The 25,776-nt window shown below is 48.7% G+C and overlaps 1 protein-coding gene across 14 annotated transcripts in view; it reads right to left on the reverse strand.

The window, feature by feature from the left end:
• Positions 1 to 9,219: 9,219 nt before the first annotated feature.
• The window catches only part of FHAD1 (forkhead associated phosphopeptide binding domain 1), a 152,963-nt gene continuing 136,406 nt past the window's right edge, over positions 9,220 to 25,776 (reverse strand). For 6 of the 14 annotated variants that reach the window (XM_055261903.2, XM_063631808.1, XM_063631804.1 and 3 more), the window contains 4 exons: positions 20,997 to 21,077; positions 17,426 to 17,479; positions 12,757 to 12,909; positions 9,716 to 10,025 (listed from right to left, as the gene is read on the reverse strand). In XM_055261903.2, coding sequence (XP_055117878.1) covers positions 12,793 to 12,909; positions 17,426 to 17,479; positions 20,997 to 21,077 — 252 coding nt within the window. In that variant the 3' untranslated portion in view covers positions 9,716 to 10,025; positions 12,757 to 12,792. Of the gene's footprint in view, positions 9,238 to 9,709; positions 10,026 to 12,676; positions 12,910 to 17,425; positions 17,480 to 20,996; positions 21,078 to 25,776 lie in introns of those variants that run through there. The other 8 variants (XM_063631807.1, XM_063631801.1, XM_063631798.1 and 5 more) reach the window with 7 other exon arrangements.

Here is a 25,776-nt window from a genome sequence, read left to right on the forward strand (position 1 = left end):
TGAGGAGCGGGGCTTGCCGGGGGCGGCGGGGGAGCGAGGGGGGGCGCCGCCCCACCCCCTTCTCCGGAATCCCCACGCCGTGAAGTCATAATCCTGTGTCTGTGACACCTGGTCGGTTGCTATGGAGACGACTAGCTGTTAAACACTGGCGTTCTCAATGAGGGTTGCAGGGGTTCCGAGGCGGACCTGAGGAGCAGAAACCCCTGTTTAGGGTGAACCGTGGCGGGCGCCGATGGCCTCTTAGAAGAGGACAGACTAGCAGCTGCGAGGGAGATTGGACTAGGCTTCACCCGTGAAAGTGCCCCTGGAGACAGCGGGTGAGGGACAAGGGAAGGGGCTGGTCGTCCTCTCTCCCGAGGCCCCGCACCATCACACGGATGACTTGGCAGAATAGCTGCTGGGCCAGTGTTGTCGCCTGTGACTGTACTTTAGGGAAACTGACAGGGAGATCATGATGTCGCCATTTTGATGGGGTCCCCAGAGGACAGATGTCCTCCCCAATGGCTCCTGGACAGGACTGGGAAAAGAGTTCAGATAGTAAGTATCTGTGTGGTCTGGACTGTCACCTTACAACTGCACAACTCTGGACCTCCAGCATCAGAACCACTGGGGCCTAGGTTAATAATACAGATTCCCAGGCTCCAATTTGGACAGACAAAACTGATCTCTGGGGTGGGACCCAGGAATCTACGTGTAAACAAGCACCCAGGGGAGTTCTGCTCACTGAAATTTGAGAATCCCTGATTTAGAAGGAGGACTATGCTCTGTGCATGTTCTCTGAAATGTTGGGTCAATCAGGACCCGTCTACTGAAACTGCTCCAACCAGCCAAGGTGCAGAGGAAAGATGCATGCAGGGCCCCAAAACCAGTATGCTCTGGAGGCAGGGAGCCCTGGAGACTGTAAAGCCAGCAAGCTGTTACAGAGTGATTTGCACAGAACAGACACTCAGTTGATATTTGTCAATTTGCTGTGTTTAAGAACATTGCTGAATTAATTTAAAAGGTATTTTTAAAAGAATGAAATTGGGCCGGGCGCAGTGGCTCACGCTTGTAATCCCAGCACTTTGGGAGGCCGAGGCGGGCGGATCACGAGGTCAGGCGATCGAGACAGTAAAACTCCGTCTCTACTAAAAATACAAAAAAAAAATTAGCCGGGCATGGTGGCGGGCACCTGTAGTCCCAGCTACTCGGGAGGCTGAGGCAGGAGAATGGCGTGAACCCGGGAGGCGGAGCTTGCAGTGAGCGGAGATCGCGCCACTGCACTCCAGCCTGGGCGACAGAGCGAGAATCCGTCTCAAAAAAAAAAAAAAAAGAATGAAATTGAGGAAAAAACCTTCAAGGTTCAGAAAATGTGAAGTTCTCATTTACTTGTTTATGAAATTGTTTTTGAGTCCAATAAAGATGCTCCGCTAAAATGATTTGTTTTTTTTAAAAATCTCAGAATTAAGTTTCTCTTAGTTTTGGGCAGTTTGGTCCAGCTACTTGCAAAAGACAGGCTTTCATGTCTCCCATATGCAGCCCTGAAGGACTCAACAGAAGTAAAATAGTTATTTAAGGAATGTAAAGGACTAGGGACAGGATGCAGATTAAAATGTTTAAGATGATGTCTGCAGATGATGTTTGTAGATGCTTAAGTTTGTTGAATTCTTAGTCTTCCTCACAAAGCAGCTAATTACTTTCAAGACTCTAGTGAGCCTCGGTTTACTCCAGTTTATGATTTCCAATGGTTCTGCATAAAACTGGGTTGCCGTTTTATGAAATTGTTTGCATCTGCTTGACGTGGGTGCAAACTTCACAGTGAGGAGATAATGTGAGGGTTTTGCCTTCTTGCAAAACAACTTACATATATATGTGAGAAAACTGGGGTTGGGGTTTGAATTATGTGGACTGCCTATGCGTAGTAAGCTCTCTGGTCAGTTACCCTGTTGGCTTTGTGTGGACACAGCTCTTGGGAGGGAGGGTGCATTCCATGACACACAGGTTAGGGGAATTCCTGCTCATTACCTATAGCATCTTGCAGGAGGGCTGCTGAACGCTGGAGCCTTACAACTGTTAAACTCAGGCAGAGCTCAGGAAATGCTGCCCAGATGGGCAAGTCCTTTTAACACCTCTTGGGTTGATTTTTCTCACAGGTTTTCGGGGTTTGCAGAGCTCTGAGACTGTGACAACAGGGTGAGACCTCAAGCTGCCCAGTACTGTGGCCCCATTTCAGAGACCTTGGGCCTGGGCCAGAGATGGACGCTGGGGCTGCCTTTTACTCCAGGTTTTTTTCGTCATTGGTCATTGGGCTTCAAGAAAAGCACTTTTTCAGGAATCAAAGAAGCAGTGATGGAAGGAAAAGCAGAGGAAGCCGATGAGCCCTGATTGGAGGTGAAACTTCCAGGAAATATCACTTGCCTCTTGATTAGGGGAAATCACTTTTGCATGACCCTGAGTTTTGTGCCCCAAGCATAGATTCTGGCAGAAAGAAATGATCTGGACTGGTGACACACTACAGCATTTGGTCATGTGGAAAGAATGATCTTCAGGAAAAATCACACCCTTGGCAAAGGCTTTTTACAGAGGCAAGGGCGAGCCGGCCAATTCTGACAATATTCCAGTGGCAAGGGAGCCAGGCTGACTTAGTCATCATTACTTATGTTTCTTTGCTTCCTCCCACATCTCCTTGTATAACTGTCTTTTGGGGAGGGGTGAAGTGATAGTAAGAAAAACAACAGAACTTTGAAAAAGGGGCGGGGGGGGGAACAAGAAGGGGAGAAAGTTGGGGAGAGCTCTTGGGTGATGGGGAGATAGCACTGGGGACGTTCTGGAGCCTGACAGAACTGCGTGGTCCCTCCAGCTGGAGATGCTGGGAAAACAGGAAAGGATTCGGGAGACGGCGGAGATGAAGTTGGCTCACAAAATGCAGGGCTCCCTTAGCACTTTACAAATACCAGCTTACAAACACTCCACAGTCATCAGGAAACCCTTGATGGATGGAGAAAGATGCACAGAGATCAAAGTTCAGGGGCAGCACCAATATTCATTTGGGGCAACTGGAGTGAGAGCAGCACAGGATCACAGCCTGATTTGGCCTGAGAGGCTTTCTCATCTCTTGCAAGATCTGGAAGCCATGCAAAAGGTGTAATGGGGAGAGGCGCTGATGTCAGGCATTTATGAGACCACTGAGCGGGGGCAAAGAGGCAGGAGAAAAAGCCAGTGACGATAGGTCGACAGCTGCAGGTAGACCCATTTGCAGGTTATTAGAAACTAGCTTATCTATCCAGCTCTTTTTTTTTTTTTTTTTGAGATGGAGTCTTGCTCTGCTGCCCAGGCTGGAGTGCAGTGGTGCGATCTCAGCTCACTTCAACCTCCACCTCCCGGGTTCACGCCATTCTCCTGCCTCAGCCTCCCAAGTAACTGGGACTACAGGCATCTGGCGCCACGCCCGGCTAATTTTTTGTACTTTTAGTAGAGACGTGGTTTCACTGTGTTAGCCAGGATGGTCTCGAACTCCTGACCTCATGATCCACCTGCCTTGGCCTCCCAAAGTGCTGGGATTACAGGCGTGAACTGCACCCGGTCCTCCAGCTCTCTTTTTGTGGTTATCTTAGACACTGTGAATCTACTTGAAAACCAAGACGACTGATCCTTCAAATGAGCTGCAGGTGTCCACCTGGGCGTGTTTTCTGCTTCTAAGCCACAGGCAATTCGGTGTGCAAGTTTAACACCCTGATGGGCCCTAGCCTTAGCTCTGTTTTAAACTCCCAAAAAGTGTTTTTGTGTTTGTGTGCATGTCTGGGAGATACCTTAAAATCCAGCAATGCTGTGTCCACAGTGCTCTCCTGGGACCCTTCCAAAGATAGGAATAATATGGGCAGCTGGTTTCGATTTTTGTACTTGCAACAGCTACTTTGTGAAAGCGGTGTGCAGCAACAGCCAGGCAATCCAGACATACTTATTAAATGCGCTGGGCACTGGGTACTGGTCCTGGAATTCTCCTGGTTGTAGGCAAGCTGGGGGACAGGGAGGTGAGAGTTGGAATAGTCATTTTGAAGTGTGGTATTTATGGGACCGCATACTAGGCGACTGATGGAGAGGGGCTACCACTCTTCCAGCTAAACTCTGCTCTGGTTGGGACCCAGCAATTATTTTCCATAGCGAAGTGTTAATAAAATATCTGTTACTCCCAACACAACCTCCTGGGGGAAGGGACCTGTCTGTCTGCTTCACCTTTGGATCCTCAGCACCCACATCAGGATACCTGGCCTGAGGTGAGTGCTGTAGAAATAGTTGTTGAATGAATGCATGAGGGCCTGCTCTGCCTGAGGACTGGGGACAGATTGGGTGTTTTCTGTGTCCCCTCCAGAGCATCCGGTGACCCAGTTTCAGGTCTCAAGGTCACTGCCAAGAAAGAGAAGCTGCTAAAGTGACACCTCTGTGCACTCACATGACTTACCACAAAAGTTAACAGGAGCTCTTCAAAAACAAGCCTCTCAAGTGTCTGTCTCCTGTTTTCCCTGAGGACAGCATCAGTGGCATCAGATAGGGGTTGGGGCTGGGTGACCTGCTGGTCCTCAGCCATCACTTTGGCCCAGAGGTCATTTAAGCAGCTCTCTGCTTAGCAGACAGGCAGAGGGAACAGATGGAAGGTACAGGTAAACACTGCATGTGGCCACCGTGAGGACACCCCAGAGCCTGGGAGACAGACAGGGACATCATAAAACCAACACATAATGGACCAGTGCAGAGGTAGGCAAAACCAGTCAGAAAAAATAGCATGGTGCCTAGCCCCGGGACACCTGACTTAAGGTATTTTTTTTGTTTTGTTTTTTGAGACAGGGGTCTCTCTCTGTCACCCAGGCTGGAGTGCAGTGGCATATTCACTGCTTACTGCAGTCTCAACCTCCCAGGCTTAAGCAATCCTCCCACCTCAGCCTCCTTAGTAGTAGCTGGGACTACAGGTGTGCACCACCACATCCAGTTAATTTTTGTATTTTTTTGTAGAGGTGGAGTTTCACCATGTTGCTCAGGCTGGTCTTCAACTCCTGGGCTCAAGCGATCTGCCCGCCTCGGCCTCCCAAAGTGTGGGGATTACAGGCGTGAGCCACCATGCCTGGTTGACCTAAGGTATTAACTAAAGAAAGCAGGTGATTCTCGAGGGGGGGGCTATGAAAGCAGCATGCCTAAGGGAAGGGAACATACCATGAAGGTGTTGTCTTCTGAGGCTCAGTCCAGGAGAAGCAGGTCTTTTAGACCCAATGACAATGTTCCCTAGTGTGCAGATGCATCTCTCTGATGACAAAAGGCAGTGTGATTGTGATATTTTATATATATAGTTTTTGTTATTGTTGTTTTTGGGACAGGTCTCACTCTGTCACCCAGACTGGAGTGCAGTGATAAGAATACGGCTCACTGCAGCCTCAAACTCCCAGTTTCAAGCGATCCTCTCACCTCAGCTTTCCTGAGTAGCTGTAACTACAGGCATGCACCACCTGGCTAATTTTTCAAATTTTTTTGTAGAGACTGGGTCTCACTATGTTGCCCAGGCTGGTCTCAAACTCCTGGGTTTAGGCAATCCTCCTGCCTCGGCCTCCCTCAGTACTGGGATTACAGGCGTGAGCCACTGCACCACGCCTGTATTTTTTGTCCACGGTTCCTGGTTTATAACTCCCATGGCCCTTGTTACAGTAAACACGATCTCCCTCCCTGACATTCTTCTACCCTCCTTTCACCTGCCCACAGCAGGACTCTAATCTAATTCTGGGTGTAATCTCATTGCAGAGAGGGTCCTGCCGGATACCCTGGAGGAAGGAATGCTGCACAGAGGCAGAGAGGAATTGGAACAGACCGGCCTTGCTGGGTTTACATCTCTTTTTGTCCAATCCCATTTTGACACAGTTGCCCATGCTTCAGTCATGCTTATCCAATGAAGTTTCCATAACAGGCCTGAGAGGACAGGGTTCAGGAGCTTCCGGACAGCTGAGCAGGTGGAGGTTCCTGGAGGGTGGTGTGCCAGGGAGGGTGTGGAAGCTCCACCCCTTCCCCCATACCTTGTCCTATGCATTCCTTCATCTGCATCCTTTATCTTATTTTATTGTTTTTGAGACGGAGTCTCGCTCTTGTCGTCCAGGCTGGAGTGCAATTGTGCGCGATCTTGGCCCACTGCAACCTCCGCCTCCCGAGTTCAAGCGATTCTCTTGCCTGAGCCTCTTGAGTAGCTGGGATTACAGGCACCCGCCACTATCCCTGGCTAATTTTTGTATTTTTAGTAGAGATGGGGTTTCACCGTGTTGGCCAGGCTAGTCTTGAACTCCTGACCTCAGGTGATCCACCCATCTCAGCCTCCCAAAGTGCTGGGATTACAGGCGTGAGCCACTGTGTCCAGCCTGTATCCTTTATAGTTTCTTTTATAAACAACCAATCAGTAAATGTGTTACTCTGACTTCTGTGAGCTGCTCTAGCAAATTAATCAAATCCACAGAAGGGTCATGGGAACCCCAACTTGAAGCCTGTCGGTCAGAAGTTCCAGAGTCCTGGACTTGTGACTGGTGTCTGAAGTGGGCAAGTATTGGGGACTGAGCCCCCAGCCTGTGGGATCTGATGCTATCTCCAGGTAGATAGCAATGGAATTGAATTGGCGGACACCCGGCTAGTGTCTGCTGCAGAGCTCATTGCTTGCTTTGTGGTGGAGAGAAGTCTCCCTCCACATGTGGTCACAGCATCTTCTGTCTGTGTTGATTGCTTTTGACGTTGATTGAGAGAACAGGAAAAAGCACATTGAATGGTGTTCTTTTTTTTCCATATTCAAAGTGGTGTAATGGTTAGGAGGTGGGTTTGGAAATCCCAGGGTGACCTTGGCCAAATTACCTTTCTGGCCTCAGTTTCATTGTCTATAAAATGGGATCCTCTCAAGCACTCCTATCTCTTCCTGGAGTGCTTGGGAGGATTCAATGAGAAAATTTATGGAAAGTGTTTACTGCAGTGCATGGCACATAGTAAAACTCAAAAAGGTCTCAATGATGAAGATGACAATAATCTGGCTTCTAGGTTGTCACATGGCAGGCAACAGCTATGCATATCCTAATAATCTACTCTGGGTGACAGTTTAACACAGGGGTTGGCAAATCTGGCCCACTTCCTATTTTTATAAATAAAGTTTTATTGAAACATGGCCATGCTCATTCATTTATGTATCATGCTGCACTGCTACAGTTGAGTGGTGGTGATAAGACACCTATGGTCAATAGAGCCCTTTACAGAAGAAAGGATTTGCTATTTGGCCCTTTACAGAAAAAGTCTGTCATCCTGTCCTCATTCATTAGTAGACAACCAGCTGGTTCCTGCACTTCCCTGAGGAAAGTGCTATATTAAGCAGTTGTGGGTATAAAGTCTGGGCTCCAACACTTGCTCTGTGACCTTGGACAAGTTACTTACCTAGTCTGGGCTCATCACTTTCACAGGTGTAACAGGAGTAATGACATGGTGGGGATGAAGTGGGATATTGTCTGGACCACGCTTTGCATAGTGTCTCATGGCTAGGAAGGACTCTATACAAAGTAGTTACTATTATTAGCTATTATATTTCAACTGATGAAAGGTCCAGAGAAACTCCCAGCAAGCGGGTCATTGCTGCATGCCACTCTCTTTAAAGAACGCCCAGCAGTAATCCCATATATAGCCAACAAGATATTTGGACGTCAAAAGTAAGTGCTCCTATGCAACATACCCAGTAAATTAATGATTCCAGCTTCCTTTTCAGTTAAAGCAGTGGATCAGAATTTGAAAAGGAGTAAAGGTCAAGGCCATGAGGTCTAACTAACATGGTAGCATCAGAGCCTGGCCCATAGTAGGCCCCCAGTGTCTACTGGCTGAATGGATGAAGGCTGGTTGTTTAACTGTAAAACCATACTCTCTGATGATAAGACCACAGTTAGCCAGAAGATAAAGTTTCTGCCTCCAATATTTTTGGGTCTTAGAAAGGAAAACAGTTTGCTAAAGATGACAGGAAACTCAAAACAAAGACCTGCTAATGCTTCCCCCAACTGGACGGAGGCATTGCAAAAGGATTCCTGGGCAACAGATGGGCAAAGAAAAATGTTTAAAAACAAAAGCAGGCGCATAAGGTCATGAATTGGCCCAAAATAACCTGGGACACTGAGCAGACAGATGCAAGCAGCGCACCTGATGGAAATGAGGCCAAGCTGATGAGCTGAAATAGCCTCACTGGTGCCCTCCGTCCTGCTTTAGGAGGCCTCAGCATGGAAAAGAGGCATGCATTAGCATTATCAGGTTTAGATTTCCTCACATCCTTAGTGGATTGCTTTCATTCCTAAGAAGTCCCTAAAAAATTGGGAACCACTCCACTTACCAGGAGCACACTTTGGAATGCAGATCTGGAAGCTATTTTTTCCCTCCAGACATTTCATGACTTTGGTTTCTACAACAGCAGGCGATGGTGACGCTGCCAAGTTTCAAGAGAAGGGCACCTTATCTGCAAAGTCACGAATCCATGGATCCACATGGGCTCCCACTGGCAAGGGCGGAAGGAAGTTGTGTGTCTTAGCTTCTTGAGAGATCAGAAGAAGATGGGGAGGTTTGGGTATCCAGGTACCTCATTGTGCGACCCCCAGGGGAAAGACTGCTGGTAGCTTCTCAGAATCAGTAGTCAGTGTGTGTAGCAGAGCATCGTAGTAAATGCCCATTTGGTTGCAATGAACAGAAACTCAAACCAGCTAAAGCGAAAAGAGGGCATCTATAGGGAAAAGCCAGCTCCTGATGTCTAAGCCTGACTCTTCAGCTTTGCTTAGCCCCTGATTCTCTGACCTTCCTCATTTCCTCCCAGTAAACTCTCTTTCTGTTTAAGTCAGCCACAGGAGGTATCTGTTGTTTACAACCAAGGGATCTTGAGTGATACAAAGGGTCCTAGTGGAACCCAACGGCAGGCACTGGAACTGGCCTTCACAAAGAAGGGAACTGGGAATCAGAAAGTCATTGGGAATCAAGGTAACTTTCTTCTGGGTCAGCTGGGAATGTATTCAGCTTCAAATAGCAAAAAACCCAATGTGAGTAGATTGTAAAAATCTGGAGCTCCTCCCACACAGACTCTGGCTTTAACTGATGGGATATTAACAAACATAAGGCAAGTAGAGACTTGAAAAGTGCTTGTGCATTGGGGCTTGTTCTCACCTGCTGTTCTTGGGAACCTGTGGCCACATGTGAATGAGCCTAGTCCAGTCGGCTGAAGGATGAGTGGGCCTGCTGAGCAGAGACAAAGCGTGGCAGTGGAAGGCCTCTCTAGACCAGGTTTCTCAACCTCAGTGCTACTGACATTTTAGATCAAATAATTCTTTGTTGTGGGGAGTTCTTTTGTCCATTGTAGAATGTTTAGCAGCACCTTTGGCCTGTACCTCTAGAAGGGCACCTGCACTTCCTTCGTTGTGACAACTAAAATTATGTCCAGACATGGCCAAAGTTCTCTTGGGGGACAAAATTGCTCCTTGTTGAGAACTACTGCCCTAACCCAACTTGCCTGCCAAGGCCAGGTGTATGAAAGAGGCCATTCTAAACCATCCAGCCCCAGCCAAGACAGTCCAGACAGGAAAAGTGTGCAGCTTGACCCATGGAATCAAAAGAAATAATAAATATTTGTCATTTTAAGTCACTAAGTTTGGGTGGTTTGTTCCACAGCACAAATACATAGACCTGACTACAGTGGTTTAAATAGATAGGGATTTAATTGTCCTATACAACAGGAAGTATAGAGGTAGGCAGTTCATTCATGGTTCAGAGCTCAGTGATTCTCAGAGAAGGCTCACCTGGGCCTTCTCATCCCTCCACTCCACTATCCTTTGGCCTACTGCTGGTGTCTGCTGATCCCAAGGTGGCTGCTCCAGCTTCTGGACTGAGCTCCAGGAGTGAGAAAGGAGACAAGACAAAGGTACAAGGGTGAATGCTTTCTTCTAGAGAAGCTGGAAGGGAAGCCCTCCGCAGGGGCTTTTCCTTATATGTCATTAGCCAGATTGGTCCAACATGGCCCGTCCTAGCTGCAAGGGAGCCGGGAAAATCATGACGGTTAGCTTTGAGCCTATATGGTAGAGGAAAGTGATGGCTGAGCAATGACTAAGTAGACTTAGTATCTGCTGAGCAGCTGTAGTATCTGCTGCACTGCCTCTGTGGGGTTCTGTGGGTTTTTTGTCTCTCCTTGTTGCATATCTATTCCAGCCTCCTTTTTTCTGAAGACTGGCTTTGTTTCCCTGAACACAAGTGGGGAAATGTCTGCTCTACTCCTGGAACTGCATCAAGATTCTCAGCTCTATATTTGGGGATATGGTACAGTCTAATACCAGGTTCTTTAATGTATTAGGTTTTTGAACATTTCTGAGATTTTCTAGAGTATTTGTAAAGTCAAGTTACACTCTCCTTTCTTACTGACTTTATTTTTTTTTTTGAGACAAGGTGTTGCTCTGTTGCCCAGGCTGGAATGCAGTGGTACAGTCATAGCTCACTGCAGCCTCAACCTCCTGGGCTCAAGCGATCCTCCCAGCACAGCCTCCCAAATAGTTGTGACTACTGGCACACGCCACCACACCAGCTAATTCTTAAGTTTCTTGTAGAGACAGGGTCTCACTATGTTGTCCAGGCTGATCTGGAACTCCTAGGCTCAAGCAATCCTCCTGCCTCAGCCTCTCAAAGTGTTAGGATTACAGGTGTGAGCCACCATGCCTGGCCTCTCACTGGCTTTAGATCCTAACCATGTGTAAGATGTGCCTCCAGTGGAATATTGCACAAAGAGTTTGTCCTATTTCCCCCAGGTTTAGTGGGTTTAAAGAATATATTTGGTTTTAAAATATAAAAATATTTTTACTGTGGCCTTTTAAAAATAAAGAAAGTAGGCTGGGCACAGTAGCTCATGCCTGTAATCCCATCACTTTGGGAGGCCAAGATGGGTGGATCACCTGAGGTCAAGAGTTCTAGATCAACCTGGCCAACATGGCGAAACCCCATCTCTACTAAAAACACAAAAAATTAGCAGGGTGTGGTGGTGGCTGCCTATAATCCCAGCTACTCAGGAGGCTGAGGCTGGAGAATCACTTGAACCTGGGAGGTGGAGGTTGCAGTGAGTGGAGATCGCGCCATTGCACTCCAGCCTGGGCGACCAGAGCGAAACTCCGTCTCAAAAAAAAAAAAAAAGTATTCATGATTTCTGGCTCTTCCATTTTTTTTTTTTTTTTGGCTGCTTGGCCACACAAGAATGGCAGTGAGGGGGTGGATAGATGGAGAGAAGGCAGAACTTGGAAGGAGCAGAGAGTACAGCAAGGAAAATGGGGGGTCTCTCCAAACACCGTGGAACAGGAGTGTGTGTACCTAGGCAGTGTGTGCTCTTTGGTGACTAGGGACTTGGTCTGTCCTTGTGGCCTGGGACTGTAACAACTAGGCCATCTGGTGTATCAGAATGGACAGTATGAGATGGAATTAGAAACCTGGGTTCAAGACCCAACTCTTGAGTTGACTAGCTGTGTGATTTTAGGCAGGCCATGTAACTTCTCAGGGCCTCAGCTTCTTCATCTGTCAAATGGAGAATGTAATACTATTTACCTCCCAGGGGCTGGGGGAGGATTAAATGAGATGTGTTTTGAAAATTGTAGAGTGCTATATAGATGTTAGTCATTATTACAGAAGCAATAAAACTGATTGGTGTTCTAAATTTATTACAATAAACTGAGTTTTTTTTTTTTTTTTTTTTGAGATGGAGTCTTGCTCTGTCACTCAGGCTAGAGTGCAATTGTGTGATCTTGGCTCACTGCAATCACCACCTCCCGCGTTGAACTGATTCTCCTGTCTCAGCCTCCCGAGTAGCTGGAATTACAGGCCTGGCCATTTTTTTTTTTTTTTTTTTTTTTTTTTTTTAGACGGAGTCTCACTCTGTTACTCAGGCTGGAGTGCAATGGTGTGGTCTTGGCTCACTGCAACCTCTGCCTCCTGGGTTCAAGTGATTCTCCCGCCTCAGCCTCCTGAGTAGCTGGGACTACAGGCGTGTGCCACCACACCTGGCTAATTTTTGTATTTTTTTTTTTTTTTTTTTTTGAGATGGAGTCTGGCTCTGTCGCCCAGGCAGGAGTGCAGTGGCGCAATCTCGGCTCACTGCAAGCTCTGCCTCCTGGGTTCACACCATTCTCCTGCCTCAGCCTCTCCGAGTAGCTGGGACTACAGGCGCCCACCACCACGCCCGGCTAATTTTTTTTGTATTTTTAGTAGAGACAGGGATTCACGATGTTTGCCAGGCTGGTCTCAAACTGCTGACCTTGTAATCCGCCTGCCTTGGCCTCCCAAAGTGCTGAAATTACAGGCATGAGCCATCCTGCCAGGCCAGGCCATAACTGAGATTTGAATTCACTATCCCAAGGCCCTGAGAGCTCCAATGTTACAATTCTGCCCTGAGGCTCCAGTACAAGTCTCAGGTTTTCTCAGTGTGAGTCTGTTGGAAGTCTTAGGAGGTTTGATATTTGGGAACATCATGACCCAGTGTGGAACCACATAATTCTATCTACCAGGCCTGGACATCTGGGTTACACACTTCTATTCTTCATATACCTGAGTTCGTGTACATTCATAGGTATTTTAAAAAAAGAACCCTTCTCCCCACACATTCCAAAATATAATATTGTTCAAAATACTGGTCTAGAAAGCGAAACACTAGGGTAACAATCTTTAAAGTCCTACAAAAGCAACTCAGTATTTTGACACAGATGACACAGAAGAGTCACACGAACTCACAGAAGATCACACGAGGCCTGGTGGGACGAGGTTTCTCTAATACTTTCCACTGGGCTTAGAATGCAAAAGGCTCTGGCTGGACTTGCTGGAGGTCTCTTTTCTCAGCATCTCTCTTTCTTGGTCCATCTTTAGGGAGGCTTTTCTGGTTCCAACCTTTAACAAGCAAGAGAAAAAACAGACAAACTCCATCGTAGAAAGACTCCAATTGTTCCACTCAAGTGGTTTTGTTATTTTTTATTTTATTTAAGTTTTTTTTTTTTTTTTTTTGAGACGGAGTCTTGCTCTGTCGCCCAGGCTAGAGTGCAGTGGTGTGATCTCAGCTCACTGCAAGCTCTGCCTCCCAGGTTCACGCCATTCTCCTGCCTCAGCCTCCTGAGAAGCTGGGACTACAGGCGCCCGCCACCACACCCAGCTAATTTTTTTGTATTTTTTTTTTAGTAAAGGTGGGGTATCACTGTGTTAGCCAGGATGGTCTTGATCTCCTGACCTCATGATCTGCCCGCCTTGGCCTCCCAAAGTGCTGGGATTACAGGCTTGCGCCACCGCGCCCGGCCTTATTTAATTATTTTTAACATGAGGAGGACTAGACACTTCCCATGTATTTTATTGTATTGTACTTATTTACTTATTATTATTATTATTTTTTGAGACAGAGTCTTGTTCGGTGGCCCAGGCTGGAGTGCAGTGGCGTGATCTCTGCTCACTGCAACCTCCACCTCCCGGATTCAAGTGATTCTCCTGCCTCAGCCCCCCAAGCAGCTGCGACTACAGGCACATGCTGCCACACCTGGCTAATTTTTGTATTTTTAGTAGAGATGGGGGTTTCACCATGTTGGTCAGGTTGGTCTCGAACTCCTGGCCTCAAGTGATCTGCTCGCCTTGGCCTCCCAAAGTGCTAGGATTACAGGCATGAGCCACTGCACCTGGCTGGTTATTTTTTTGTACACAAAATAAAATGTTTGTTGTAAAAGATATATATATATATACACACATAGATATGAGCAAAAAAGAGATAAAATGATTTATCATTATCACATTACTCAAAGATGAGCCTTAGTAAGGTTTTGGGGTGCACCCTTCCAGGTACACAGATATTGCTTTCCCTTTCTCTATTTTCTTTTTTTTTCTTGATATGGGGTCTCACTCTGTTGCCCAGGCTGGAGTGCTGTGGAGCAATCCCCGCTCACTGCAGCCTCGACCTCCTCAGGCTCAGTTGATCCTCCAACCTCAGCCTCCCCAGTAAGCTGGGACTATAGGTGTGCACCACTATGCCCAACTAATTATTTTATTTTATTTTTTGTAGAGATGAGGTTTTGCCATGTTGCCCAGGCTGGTCTCGAATTCCTGGGCTCAAGTGATCTGCCTTCCTTGGCCTCCCAAAGTGCTGGGATTACAGGCGTGAGCCACCAAGCCTGGTCCATTTACATATTTTTTAGTTTGAAACCAGGAGGTTCTTGTGGTAAGCACATTCATTGTGATGGTGTTTCTCCTGAAAAGCTGTTACTGAATTGACTGTGTCTAAAGTCTCTGATGGCTTAGAACTGGGTGTCCAATCTTTTGGCTTCCCTGGGCCACATTGGAAGAAGAATAGTCTTGGGCCACATGTAAAATACACTAACGGTAGCTGATAAGCTAAAAAAAAAATTATCCCATAATGTTTTAAGAAAGTTTACCAATTTGTGTTGGGCTGCATTCAAAGCTATCCTGGGCCGCGAGCTGGACAAGCTTGGCTTAGAAGGAGAAAGTGAAGTATATTTAAGGGGCTCTGTTTAACCCCTTGAGCACTTCCCAGCTTGAAGGAGTGGGTGTCCTGGTGGCTGTGTGCATGACCCCACTCCCAGGCCGTATTTGTTGGACACTTGGCACAGCTGGGTTTTTCCGATTCCCACTCCTAGGAGTCGGGGTAATGGGCTGTGAGATGCCACTCGCTCCCTGGGCTGGCCCTTTGAACTGAGGGACTGTAAGGTTGTCCCTTCCTGTCACATGACTGGAGAAAGAAGAAATCAGCAGAGGTATGGAGAGGGGCAGAGAAATGACACGGAGACGTGCGTGTGCCCGAGTGCGTGCATGCACGAGAGAGACGATGCCTGGGCTATTCTCCTAGTTCTCTCCCATAGCTTTTATAAGGCATTCATTTCTGTATCTTTATAAAAGCCCCCCGCCCTGCCCCCTTTCTGAGTAGGTTTTTGTTAGCTGCAACCCAAGACCTCTCCCGCAAACAATTCTGGACACACTGTGGATAATACTGTGGCTTGCGAGTTTCTTTCCAACAGGATTTACCTTGCCAACTCTGTTCCCGCAAAGCTTTGCCACCAGCCTTCAGGCTGCACACACACCTGGGGCAAGAAGGCTGGGTGGCCAGTCGTGTTTCAGCTCTGCCACTCGCTACGTGACCCTCAGTTTCCTCATCTGCCAAATAGGGATGAATATCAATCCTGCCTTCCTCAGAGGGCAGAAAGGAGATTCTGGGAGGATTTCAATGGAAGGGTCTGTTAGGACCATCGCTTAAGCTCTTTTCACCTTAAGATGGATTTAAGAATCACCTCCTGAGGCCCATGACAGTGGCTGACGGGAGCCTCAAATGTGTTTTGAGACTCTGCATTCAAGATTGTTTCAGGGCAAGAAAGAGTAAGTCAGTCCCATACTAGCCCACAAAGTAAACATTGGTCCAAATGCCCAGGGAAAAAGAAAACAGATGGCAAACTCAAAAGCCTTCCCCCCTAAACAACCCTTACTGTATATTCCTTTCCATTTGATTTTCAATAAAATTGCTGACTGTGGATGGTTTCCAAATGCCAGTGCCCTGAGCTGGTGTGGAGTTGGCTGTCAGAGTTGGAGCCAGGGAGTTTGTTAAAGAGTCCCAGGTCCCCGGGTCCCCAGCCACAGGGCTGCCAGGAGCATGGGATGGGAAGCACCACGGAAGGGGCTTTGTTCTCTTTATGAAGCAACAAGGGATGGGGCAGTAGAAGGCAGCCTGGGAATGGAAAATGTGAAATGCACAGATTCCACTTGAGATATTTGGAACCACGTGCCTCACCCTTACAATGAAAAGGCAGGGGTAGAAGCCGGTCATTTAAATAGCCACACCCAGGTGTGAATGAACTTAGGCCATCCTGGGGTGGCTGCTTCAGGAAACTGCAAGCCTCGGCTCTAGGAAGCCCCCTGCCCACTCCCACACAACCTCATGTCTGAGTTTAAACATCCGGTCCTCAGGGAGGCCTCTCCTGGAGCTTGGACTGGGCATGAAAGGGTCCGTGTGAAATATGCTCAGCTCAGTCCAGGGGCCTTTGTCCTCCAAACACTAGGCACAAAGTTATTATTTAATCATTATGTGTATTTACTTGAAAAAAAAAAAAGAGGCCGGGGCAGTGGCTCATGCCTGAAATCCCAGCACTTTGGGAGGCTGAGGCAGGAGGATCACTTGAGCCTGGGAAGTGGAGGTTGCAGTGAACTGAGATTGTGCCACTACACTACAGCCTGGACCACAGGGCAAGACCCAGTCTCAAAAAAAAAAAAAACAAAAAAAAACAAAGCCCAAGACAGTAAGCCAGGCAGGCAGGGATCTTTGTCTTCATTGGTCTAACTCTGTGTTTCTCAACCTTTCTTTCACTATCAACCTTGCCCTCTGAGAATTCTTAGAGGTTTTTTTCCTAGCCCCTCACCCTTTTACAGATAGCAGTGTGTGTGTGTGTGTGTGTGTGTCCACATCTATGTAGCTATGTCCATCGCTTTATACATAAAAAGAATGAATTTTTGGCCAGGCGCGGGGGCTCACGCCTGTAATCCCTCCACTTTGGGAGATTGGACCTGAGGTCAGGAGTTCCAGACTACCCTGGGCAATATAGTGAAACCCCATCTCTACTGAAAATACAAAAATTAGCCGGGTGTGGTGGTGCACACCTGTAGTCCCAGCTACTCGGGAGGTTGAGGCAGGAGAATCGCTTGAACCTGGGGACCCTGGGGACACTCTCTACCCTCCTAACACCCAGAGCAGCAGCCACCTTCTAGTAGTCTTGGGACAATGATGTCAGTTAAGAAGAGGCTTCTATTTTCCAAAAATGTCCCTTGCATAGAATATCTTCAGTTTTTCCAATGACAATTTTGTTGTCTCAGAATAACTGTGGCCTTTTATCAAACTTGTTAAATAAGCCTTTCTTATTCAACCAAAATGTGTTTTGCTTTCAAGCTTCCTGATAGCTTGCCTCTGCTTTCTGCAAAGCAGGAGTGTGGATTGGATCAATTCCAGTTCCAGGGCTGATTTGTGAATGGCAATGATTCAACATGTTTAAGATTTTATAGACTTGATTAAAAAAGAGTATTCAGCCGGGTGCGGTGGCTCACTCCTGTAATCCCAGTGCTTTGGGAGGCCGAGGCAGGCAGATTACGAGGTCAGAAGATTGAGACTATCCTGGCTAACACAGTGAAACCCTGTCTCTACTAAAAATATAAAAAAAATTAGCCAGGCATGATGGCATGCGCCTGTAGTCCCAGCTACTCAGAAGGCTGAGGCAGGAGAATTGCTTGATCCTGGGAGGCGGAGGTTGCAGTGAGCCGAGCTCTAGCCACTGCACTCTAGCCTGGGCAACAGGGTGAGACTCCGTCTCAAGCAAAACAAAACAAAACAAATCAACAAAAAAAGAGAATTCTAGAGGATACTCTTTCTGCTCACCTGGGAATTTGAGTTCTGCATCCTGTTCTTCACCATCTCTACAAATACTCGTCTCTTCAATACAGAAAGAATAAGAACAAAATTTAGTTTAGATTCCTCTTTGCCTTTTGCATCAAAGAAAAATGGATTTTTCTCCACTTTTAGATGCTACCCATTTGGTATGCTGGGCCTTCCCAGGGACAGCATACCAAATGGGTAGCATCTGAAAATTGAGAAAAATCCATTTTCTCAACAAGAAGGGCGCACAGCTTTTGGGAGCCACGGTGCCCCATCTTGCTGAGTCTCTTGGGGGTCTCTGTTCTAGATTCCAGCAGAGGTGGAGGCTGCTCAACCCAAGGCCTATGAGGAACACTGCTCTTCTTGAAGGACACGTCTGTTTTAGCTGGAGGCAGTGCCTCCCAGAGCAGGTGGAAGGGGCTGCAGATGCCCGGTGGTTCACACCTCGGCATCCCAATGGCTCAGGGATGGTGGGGTCCATGATGGTTGAACTCCCTTCAGGGGGCCTGTTTGAATGCCATCGTCACCTGGAATCTGAAGCTTGCTATTTCCCTGGGGTTTGGTTTACGGTTGCTGACCCTGGGGTCCCCAAGATGTGGCACCTCAGGGACAGTTCCCTGAAGAAAGAGCAGTCCCAGATACTGGGGACACCTCAGGGAGGGAGGGAGCTGGGCCCCCCTCTCAGAGATCCCCAACCTTCCACGGGGGTCGCCAACCTCATGCCTACAGGGGCCAGGAAGTCAAAGAAGGTGGCGAGATGGAGATGGCAGCAAACCCAGGGGCCAGGGTCCTTTCTAAGGGGATAGAAGCTGGTGGCGTGTGGGACTGTGGGCCTAGTGTCACCAGCAGATCCAAGTTTCCCAAAGAAGCCAGAAATCTGGAGTATTCTCTTAAAGTGTTTTTTTTTTTCTTTTTTTGAGACAGAGTCTCACTCTGTCGCCCAGGCTGGAGTGCAGTGGCATGATCTTGGCTTACTGCAAGCTCCGCCTCCCAGGTTCACGCCATTCTCCTGCCTGAGCCTCCCAAGTAGCTGGGACTACAGGCGCCTGCCACCACGCCCGGCTAATTTTTTGTATTTTTAGTAGAGACAGGAATCCACCGTGTTAGTCAGGATGGTCTCGATCTCCTGACCTTGTGATCCGCCCACCTCGGCCTCCCAAAGTGTTGGGATTACAGGCGTAAGCCACCGTGCCCGGCCTATTTTTTTTTTTTTTTTTTTTTTTTGAGACAGAGTCTTGCTCTGTCACCCAGGCTGGAGTGCAGTGGCACGATCTCGGCTCACTGCAACCTTTGCCTCCCACATTCAAACGATTCTCCTGCCTCAGCCTCCCGAGTAGCTTGGATTACAGGCGCCTGCCCCCACGCCTGGCTAATTTTTGTATTTTTAGTAGAGATGAAGTTTTACCATGTTGGCCAGGCTGGTCTGGAACTCCTGACCTCAAGTGATCAGCCCGCCTCGTCCTCCCAAAGTGCTGGGATTACAGGCATGAGCCACCGTGCCTGGCCAAAAGTGCCCTATTTTGAAATGATACTTCAAACTCCCAAAACAAAAAAAATTCCAAGGGCCAAATGAGGCACAGCTGGGGGCTGCTGTTTTATGACGTGGCCTCAGGGCCGCCCTGCTTGGCATCTAGCTGGTGCTCAGTGGAGAGCTGGTGGGTTGCCAGATAAAATACAGGATACCCAGTTACATTTGAGTTTCAGAATGAAAACAAATACTTTAAGTATATGTATGTCCCATGCAATATTTAGAACATACTTAACACTAAATCACGATTTGTTATTTATCTGAAATTCAAATGTAACTAGGTAACTTGTTTTATTTTTTTCCTTTAAATTTGGCAACCCAACCCCATTTGGCATCCCCCAGACTCACGGGGACAGTGAGTCAGGCTGTCTTTTAGGATAGGGGCATAGGTGCTCGTAAGTCTCCGCTGTTCTCCCAAAGCAACAGTCTGCAAAGACTTATGGCCTGTATTTAGCTGACAGTTGCCCTCTGGAAGGCCTGGAGCCTGCAGCCACTCAACATTTATCACAAAGTTAGTGACAGGAACAAACTCAGCGAGAGTCGTCATTTCAGATATTGTCAAGCAATGGTTTTAAACTTCTCTTCCCTCCTTTCTTCTTTTCCAGCAGGTTTTTTTTTTTTGAGACAGGTTCTTGCTCTGTTGCTCAGGCTAGAGTTCAGCGGCATGCTTATGTGGCTCATTACAACCTTGAAATCCTGGGCTCAAGACATTGTCCCACCTCAGCCTCCCGAGTAGCTGGGACTACAGGTGCACGCCACCATGCCTGGCTAATTTTTTGTGCTTTTGTAGAGCCGGGGTTTTGCCATGTTGCCCAGGCTGGTCTTGAACTCCTGGGCTGAAGCCATCCGGCTGTCTTGACCTCCCAAAATTCTGGGATTACAGGCGTGCCAGTAGAATTCTTTACCCAAACAAAATCCTTTGAGGAACTTGGTATGTAAAACATCTGCTCTGGTGGAAACAAGATGTGAGGGTGTTGGGACTCATACCCTTCCACGGGGCACAAGGGCTCCAGGAACTCCAGGTGGAACACTGCTCCGAAATCCATCCCTGGATTAAGTCTGCTCAGTGGACACCTGAGCACTGGAGAGCAGAGCCCAGCCCCAAACAGATCTGCTTTTACTGAACTTTACTGGATTCAGTGGGATGTGATGACATCGATCTGTCTCAAGAGCTGTTCTCAGCCACGGCTCAGCCCACGTCACCCCACGAAGGCTGTTCTTAAAGATGCTGCTCTTTACATCACACACCGGCCCCTCTAGGGGGAAAGTCCAGCAAGGTCTTTGTTCTAAGAGCACTTGTGAGCATCCACCCATTGTATCTCATGGACACTGTGAACTGTGACCAAGTTGGTTTCCCATTTCTCGTTGGCTGCCAGGAAGGTCGGAGTCGAATAGGGCTCCCCCTTGGCGGGGGTAGAAGGCACTTTCATCCTCATTCCTGGCTCCATTTTGTAACCACTCCCACCTTCTTTCACCCCCCTCATTTCATTCTTAGGACAGGGGTTCTTGGGGCTCCTCACTCCTCCCTTCTTTCTTCTCTTAGGACCTTGTCTCCAAGTCCCCAAGTCACTTAGTGGCCTAGGATGGCTGCTCCATGAGCTAAAGCTGTGCTGGAATATCCCCTCTGCTTTCTCACCTTAACGGACTGGGCTGGACGCTTGCTTGTCTCTTAGGTCATCCGTTCAAACTGCAGGCAGGTGGGGTAGGGGCTGGGGATGGGAGGGAGGGAGCGAGGTGGGGCACGGCCTGGGGAGGGAAGGGAGGGAGGGAGGTGAGGCAGGGGCTGGGGAGGGAAGGGAGGGAGGGAGGTGGGGCAGGGGCTGGGGAGGGAAGGGAGGGAGGGAGGTGGGGCAGGGGCTGGGGAGGGAAGGGAGGGAGGTGGGGCAGGGGCTGGGGAGGGAAGGGAGGGAGGTGGGGCAGGGGCTGGGGAGGGAAGGGAGGGAGGGAGGTGGGGCAGTGCGTGGAGGCATTTGCACGCCACGAGCTCTTACCCCCAGTTGAGACTATCTCTACTGTGTGTCTGCAACATCAGAACACCTCCCATACCTGCCTGTCTTTCTCTTTGAAGGCACAGTTGCAAGGTGTCGATTCTTTTGCGTTTCTCGGTTCGTGCTCCTCTACACTTTCCTGAGTGAAAAGTATCAGGTTAGCAAGAGAGTGCTAACCTTAGTGTGTCCTTACCTGTTCCAATCTGTGACAGGCCTCTGAGGTTTCTAGGAGACGCTGGGACTCACTGAGATAGGTGGGCAGAAGACAGGGGATCACTGCGGGGGAGTCTCTTTCTTTTTTATTTGAGACAGGGTCTCACTCTGTCACACAGGCTGGAGTGCAGTGGCACGACCATGGCTCACTGTAACCTCAACCTCCTAGGCTCAAGCAATCCTCCCACCTCAGTCTCCCAAGTAGCTGGGACTACGGGCATGCACCACCACACCCAGCTAATTTTTTTTTAATTTTTAGTAGAGATGGGGTTTTGCCATATTGCCCAGGATGGTCACCAACTCATGGGCTCAAGCCATCCTCCGTCAGCCTCCCAAAGTGCTAGGATTACAGGTGTGAGTTACCATGCCCAGCTAATTTTTTATTTTTTGTAGAGATGGGAGTCATGCTATGTTGCCCAGGCTGGTCTCAAACTCCTGGCCTCAAGTCATCCTTCTGCCTCGGCCTCCCAAAGTGTTTGGATTACAGGCATGAGCCACTGCACCCAGCCTGGTGTCTTTTTCTTGAGCCATCTTCTATCCACACACTGCACCACTCTAGCCACATTTTACTTTTCCATCCTGGTGAGGGCGCGAGGTTACCACCCCCAAACCCCCATCCCATTCTCATCCCACACATCTACCAATTCCTACTTTTTGGTCAAAAACACATAGTGGCGCTGAGGAAACCAGGATCTTGAAAATTCCTGGGCCCAAGAAGATCTTGGGAAATAGTTAAATAAAATACTACTGATATGATGATGTATAAAACAGTACTGATACGATGGCCGAGTCTGGTGGCTCACGCCTATAATCCCAGCACTTTGGGAGGCCAACGTGGGCAGATCACTTGCGCCCCGGAGCTCCAGATCAGCCTGGGCAACATGGCAAAACTCTCTACTAAAAAAATACAAAAATAAGCCGGGTGTGGTGGCGGGTGCCTTGTAATCCCAGCTACTTGGGCGGCTGAGGTGGGAGGATCATTTGAGCCTGGGAGGCAGAGGTTGCAGTGAGCCGAGATTGTGCTACTGCACTCCAGCCTGGGCAACAGAGCGAGACTCTGTCTCAAACAAACAAACAAAAAAACAAAACAAAAAAGGAAAAAAGAAAAAGAGAAAAGAGCATGATTGTGAGGTCATGTTTGCTAAGGGTTTTATATGCGTGCCTTCACGGGATTGACTCCTGTGAGTTAGGCACATTTTTATTTTCATCTTAAAGATGAGGGACTTGAGCTCATAATGCAGAGGGAAGGTTAGGGGCTCCAGCCCAGCGGAGACCACTCGGCAAAGCTGTGGCCAAGCCCCTTGGGGAGGATTGGCTGGAGCCCGGAACAGGAGCTGGGCTGCTCCCCAGCCAGAAGCAGCTAGTGCATTTCAGTGGTTCTCACACTCAAGTCCTAATAAAGGCCAAAGAACGGGCTTGCATCCTTCTCCAAGGGCAACTTCTGTGCATTTAAAATGTTCCTATTGAAAATTCCAGTCTTAACCCATTCACGAAAAGTATCGGCTGTTTCTTGGCTGTAGCCCTAGTTGTATTCACTAAATAGAAAAGACAGCTTTACAAAGGCGCTGCCGGCTCTAGGAGGACCCAGGAAAAAGTCTCGGGGTCTGCAGGACTCGCCAGCGGGCAGGAAGCTCATTGGAAGCGATGCAGGCACTGCCCCCGCCCCCGAGTGGCCTTTTCTCTTCCCCACAGTAACCGAGTAACCGAGCCGGCATCACACCATTTAACCACCCCACGAGGCAGGTCCTGTTGTTACCGTTATTGTTGCTGTTGTTGAGAAACCTGTGACAGAGGTAAAGTCACCTACTGAGGGTCACTCAGGGACAGAGGTGGGCTTGAACCCTAAGCCCTATCTGTTGGACTCCAAAGTCTGCCTCTTATCTCGGAGAAACTCTGCCACCTTGTTTAGTGATGTGGGAAGTGGACTAGATTGGGCACAGCCTGGGCCAGTGTCACTGTCACACTGTCACTGCAGGGAGCTGTAGACCCAGGGCATCCCAGAGTCAGGACGCTGATGACCATGAGGTTCTCTGTGAATGACCAGCACTGAGGTTTTTCCCAGCATTTTATGTCAGGTCTGATTTGCACAGCCAGAGGTATTAGTACAGAACTATGCCTTTTTTCTGTTTTAAAAGAGACAAGGTCTTGCTGTGTTGTCCAGGCTGGAGGGCAGTGGCGCGATCATAGCTTACTGCAGCCCCAAACTACTAGGCTCAATTGATCCTCCTGTCTTAGCCTCCCAAGTAGCTGAGATTACAGGTGTGTGGTGCCATACCTGGCTAATTTGTTTATTTTTATTTTCAGAGGTGGTGTCTTGCTATGTTGCCCAGGCTGGTCTCAAGTGATCCTCCTGCCTCAGCCTCCCAAAGTTCTGATATTACAGACATGAGGTACCCTGCTCAGTTGGAAGTATGACTTTTGACTCTGGAAAGTTCTGCTCAGTGAAGAGATGTTCAAGTGTTAAAACTACAGTGGTTGTCTGTGTGTTGGGGGCAGGTAGTTCTGAAACTCAAGGTGAGTAATTTCGTTTCCCAGAGCCTCAACTGTTCCATCTTTATGAAGGGGCGCTGAGATTTTATACATGAGACTTGGAAAAAAATCGACTCCTTGTGAAAATGTTAGGTGTGAAACTTAAAGGAATTCTACTTTCCTTTAACTTTCATTTAGTGAAAATATACTCCTAGGAAGCAGCTGCTGCCCAAACAGATGTATACAGGTTCCCTTTTGAATCTTGCAACACTGAAAAAAAACTGTTTTCTCTGATGTTGTCAAACTCTTGAACAGCAAGAAAAAAAAAAGATTTTCCCCCTTTTTTCTCCCTTGACAAACAGGAGTTTCTGATGACATGTTAGTCACAAACCTTAAATGCAAACTGAGCCTGTGGATGAACCCCGAGAGAAACGGTGATGGAGTAGGTGGGGTGCACCCTGGAAAGGAATGGGGTGGATGAGTGGATGGGCTGGGAGGGCCAGGATCGGAGGTCGCTGAGGTCCCGTTTCTGTAGCTGAGTAGCCGGGTGACACTGCCCTCTGACCTCCTCAGTTTCCCCTCTCAGTGGGCAGACGCCCGGCAGCCCTCCCTGCAGGCTGACGTGAGGTGAGGGCGGGCCGAGCCCTGTGGGGTGCGCCTGACAGCAAGTGCTCCGTAAATAATACCATCAGCCTTGCTGTGATTGCGGCTCTACTTCCTATCAAATCTTTCCCTATATTGTGAATTCCATGAATTTGAAAATTCCCAGCTCCAGCTGGGGACCCTGACACAGGTTTGGCTTGGCCACTTCGGACCTTCCTCCTGCTCTGTGGAAGGCTGGCCAGCCTGCATTGTGTGTGCGTAGGGAGGCCATGAATAATGCATGTGGACTGATTATGTAAATCTGCAGGTTTTCTTTCATTTTCAGCCAGTGCATGACAATGGGCTTTTTAGGGCCCTCTGCCGTCCCATTCTGTGGTTTGGTGTCTCTGCTGTGGGCCTGGCCTGCCAAGCCCTGGGGGACGCTGCCTCGGGAAGGAGCGAACTCTCCTGTGGGCACATCAAAGGACATCTCAGGATTCTGTTGCTGCCCAGATCTCCCTGGCATGGCACAACGTGAAAGGAGACCGTCCTCTGCCCGAGGCAGCCCCACGACATGTGCAGATGGGGGCCTGTGATGTTTAATTCACAGTGGTGAGTGCTGGAAAGGCCACGTCCAGAGCAGGGCGCTGCCTTCATTTTTGGGGGCTGCAAGCCAGGGAGCCTGTGGTCTGCAAGGTTTGTGGGATGAAGGCCAGGCCTCCGCAAGGAGCTCACCTGGTTGGTGGAGGGGGCACCCTTCTCTGGGGGTTTGGCTCTCTCTGAGCTCAGGCAGGCAACACACACAAACACACACACATAGCGTCACATACAGGCAAACCCTCATGCACATGGTACACATGTGCACACACATGCACACAAGAATGCACACACACATAAAAGCTGACAGTTACAAGGAGGGGACTCAGGGCCAACCCTGCAGAGAGCAGGAGAACCAGGGTCAGAGGGATCTGGGGTCAGGTCCCAGCCCTCCTTACCCGCCACTATGTGCACCTGGGCGTCTCTTAACTCTCTGAGGTGCAGTTTCCTCATCTGTAAAATAGGGATCATCGTACCAGGCAGGGCTATTAGAGGCATTAATAAGCCCTATCACGGCTGCAAAGCTCAGATGAGCCCAGTCCCTGGCCTGGAGACGGTCATGAAGAGATGGTGGCTGTGGTTCTTTCCCTGACTTGCCTAACCCCAGCCTTGGGATCTGCTCCACCTTAGGCAAGAGTGAAGGAAAGGGAGAGTCTGGCTCTATTTAGAAGTCACTGTTCCAGTGCCTTGTGGACTGCAGGAGTGGATGATGAATATGTCAACTGCAAAGCAGACAGGAAAGCCCCTCTGCCAGCTTTCAGGGAGCTTTGGAGGCCACCCGGGTGCTGCTCATGTGTGACTTGCTTTGGGGAAACTTTCCATTGTGTAGACCCTACCGGGTCTGAGGCATTGCAGGACTCACCCAGGAGACCACGTGCATGGGTCACGGGCAGCATGGGTCATGGGCAGCATGGGGAAGGCAGTGTCCACCGGCTGGTGCCAGGCCCTGGGCAGGTGCTTCAGAGATGGGACAAGCA

Source organism: Symphalangus syndactylus, chromosome 22 (assembly GCF_028878055.3).
Source record: "Symphalangus syndactylus isolate Jambi chromosome 22, NHGRI_mSymSyn1-v2.1_pri, whole genome shotgun sequence".
In the NCBI taxonomy this organism is placed as follows: domain Eukaryota; kingdom Metazoa; phylum Chordata; class Mammalia; order Primates; family Hylobatidae; genus Symphalangus; species Symphalangus syndactylus.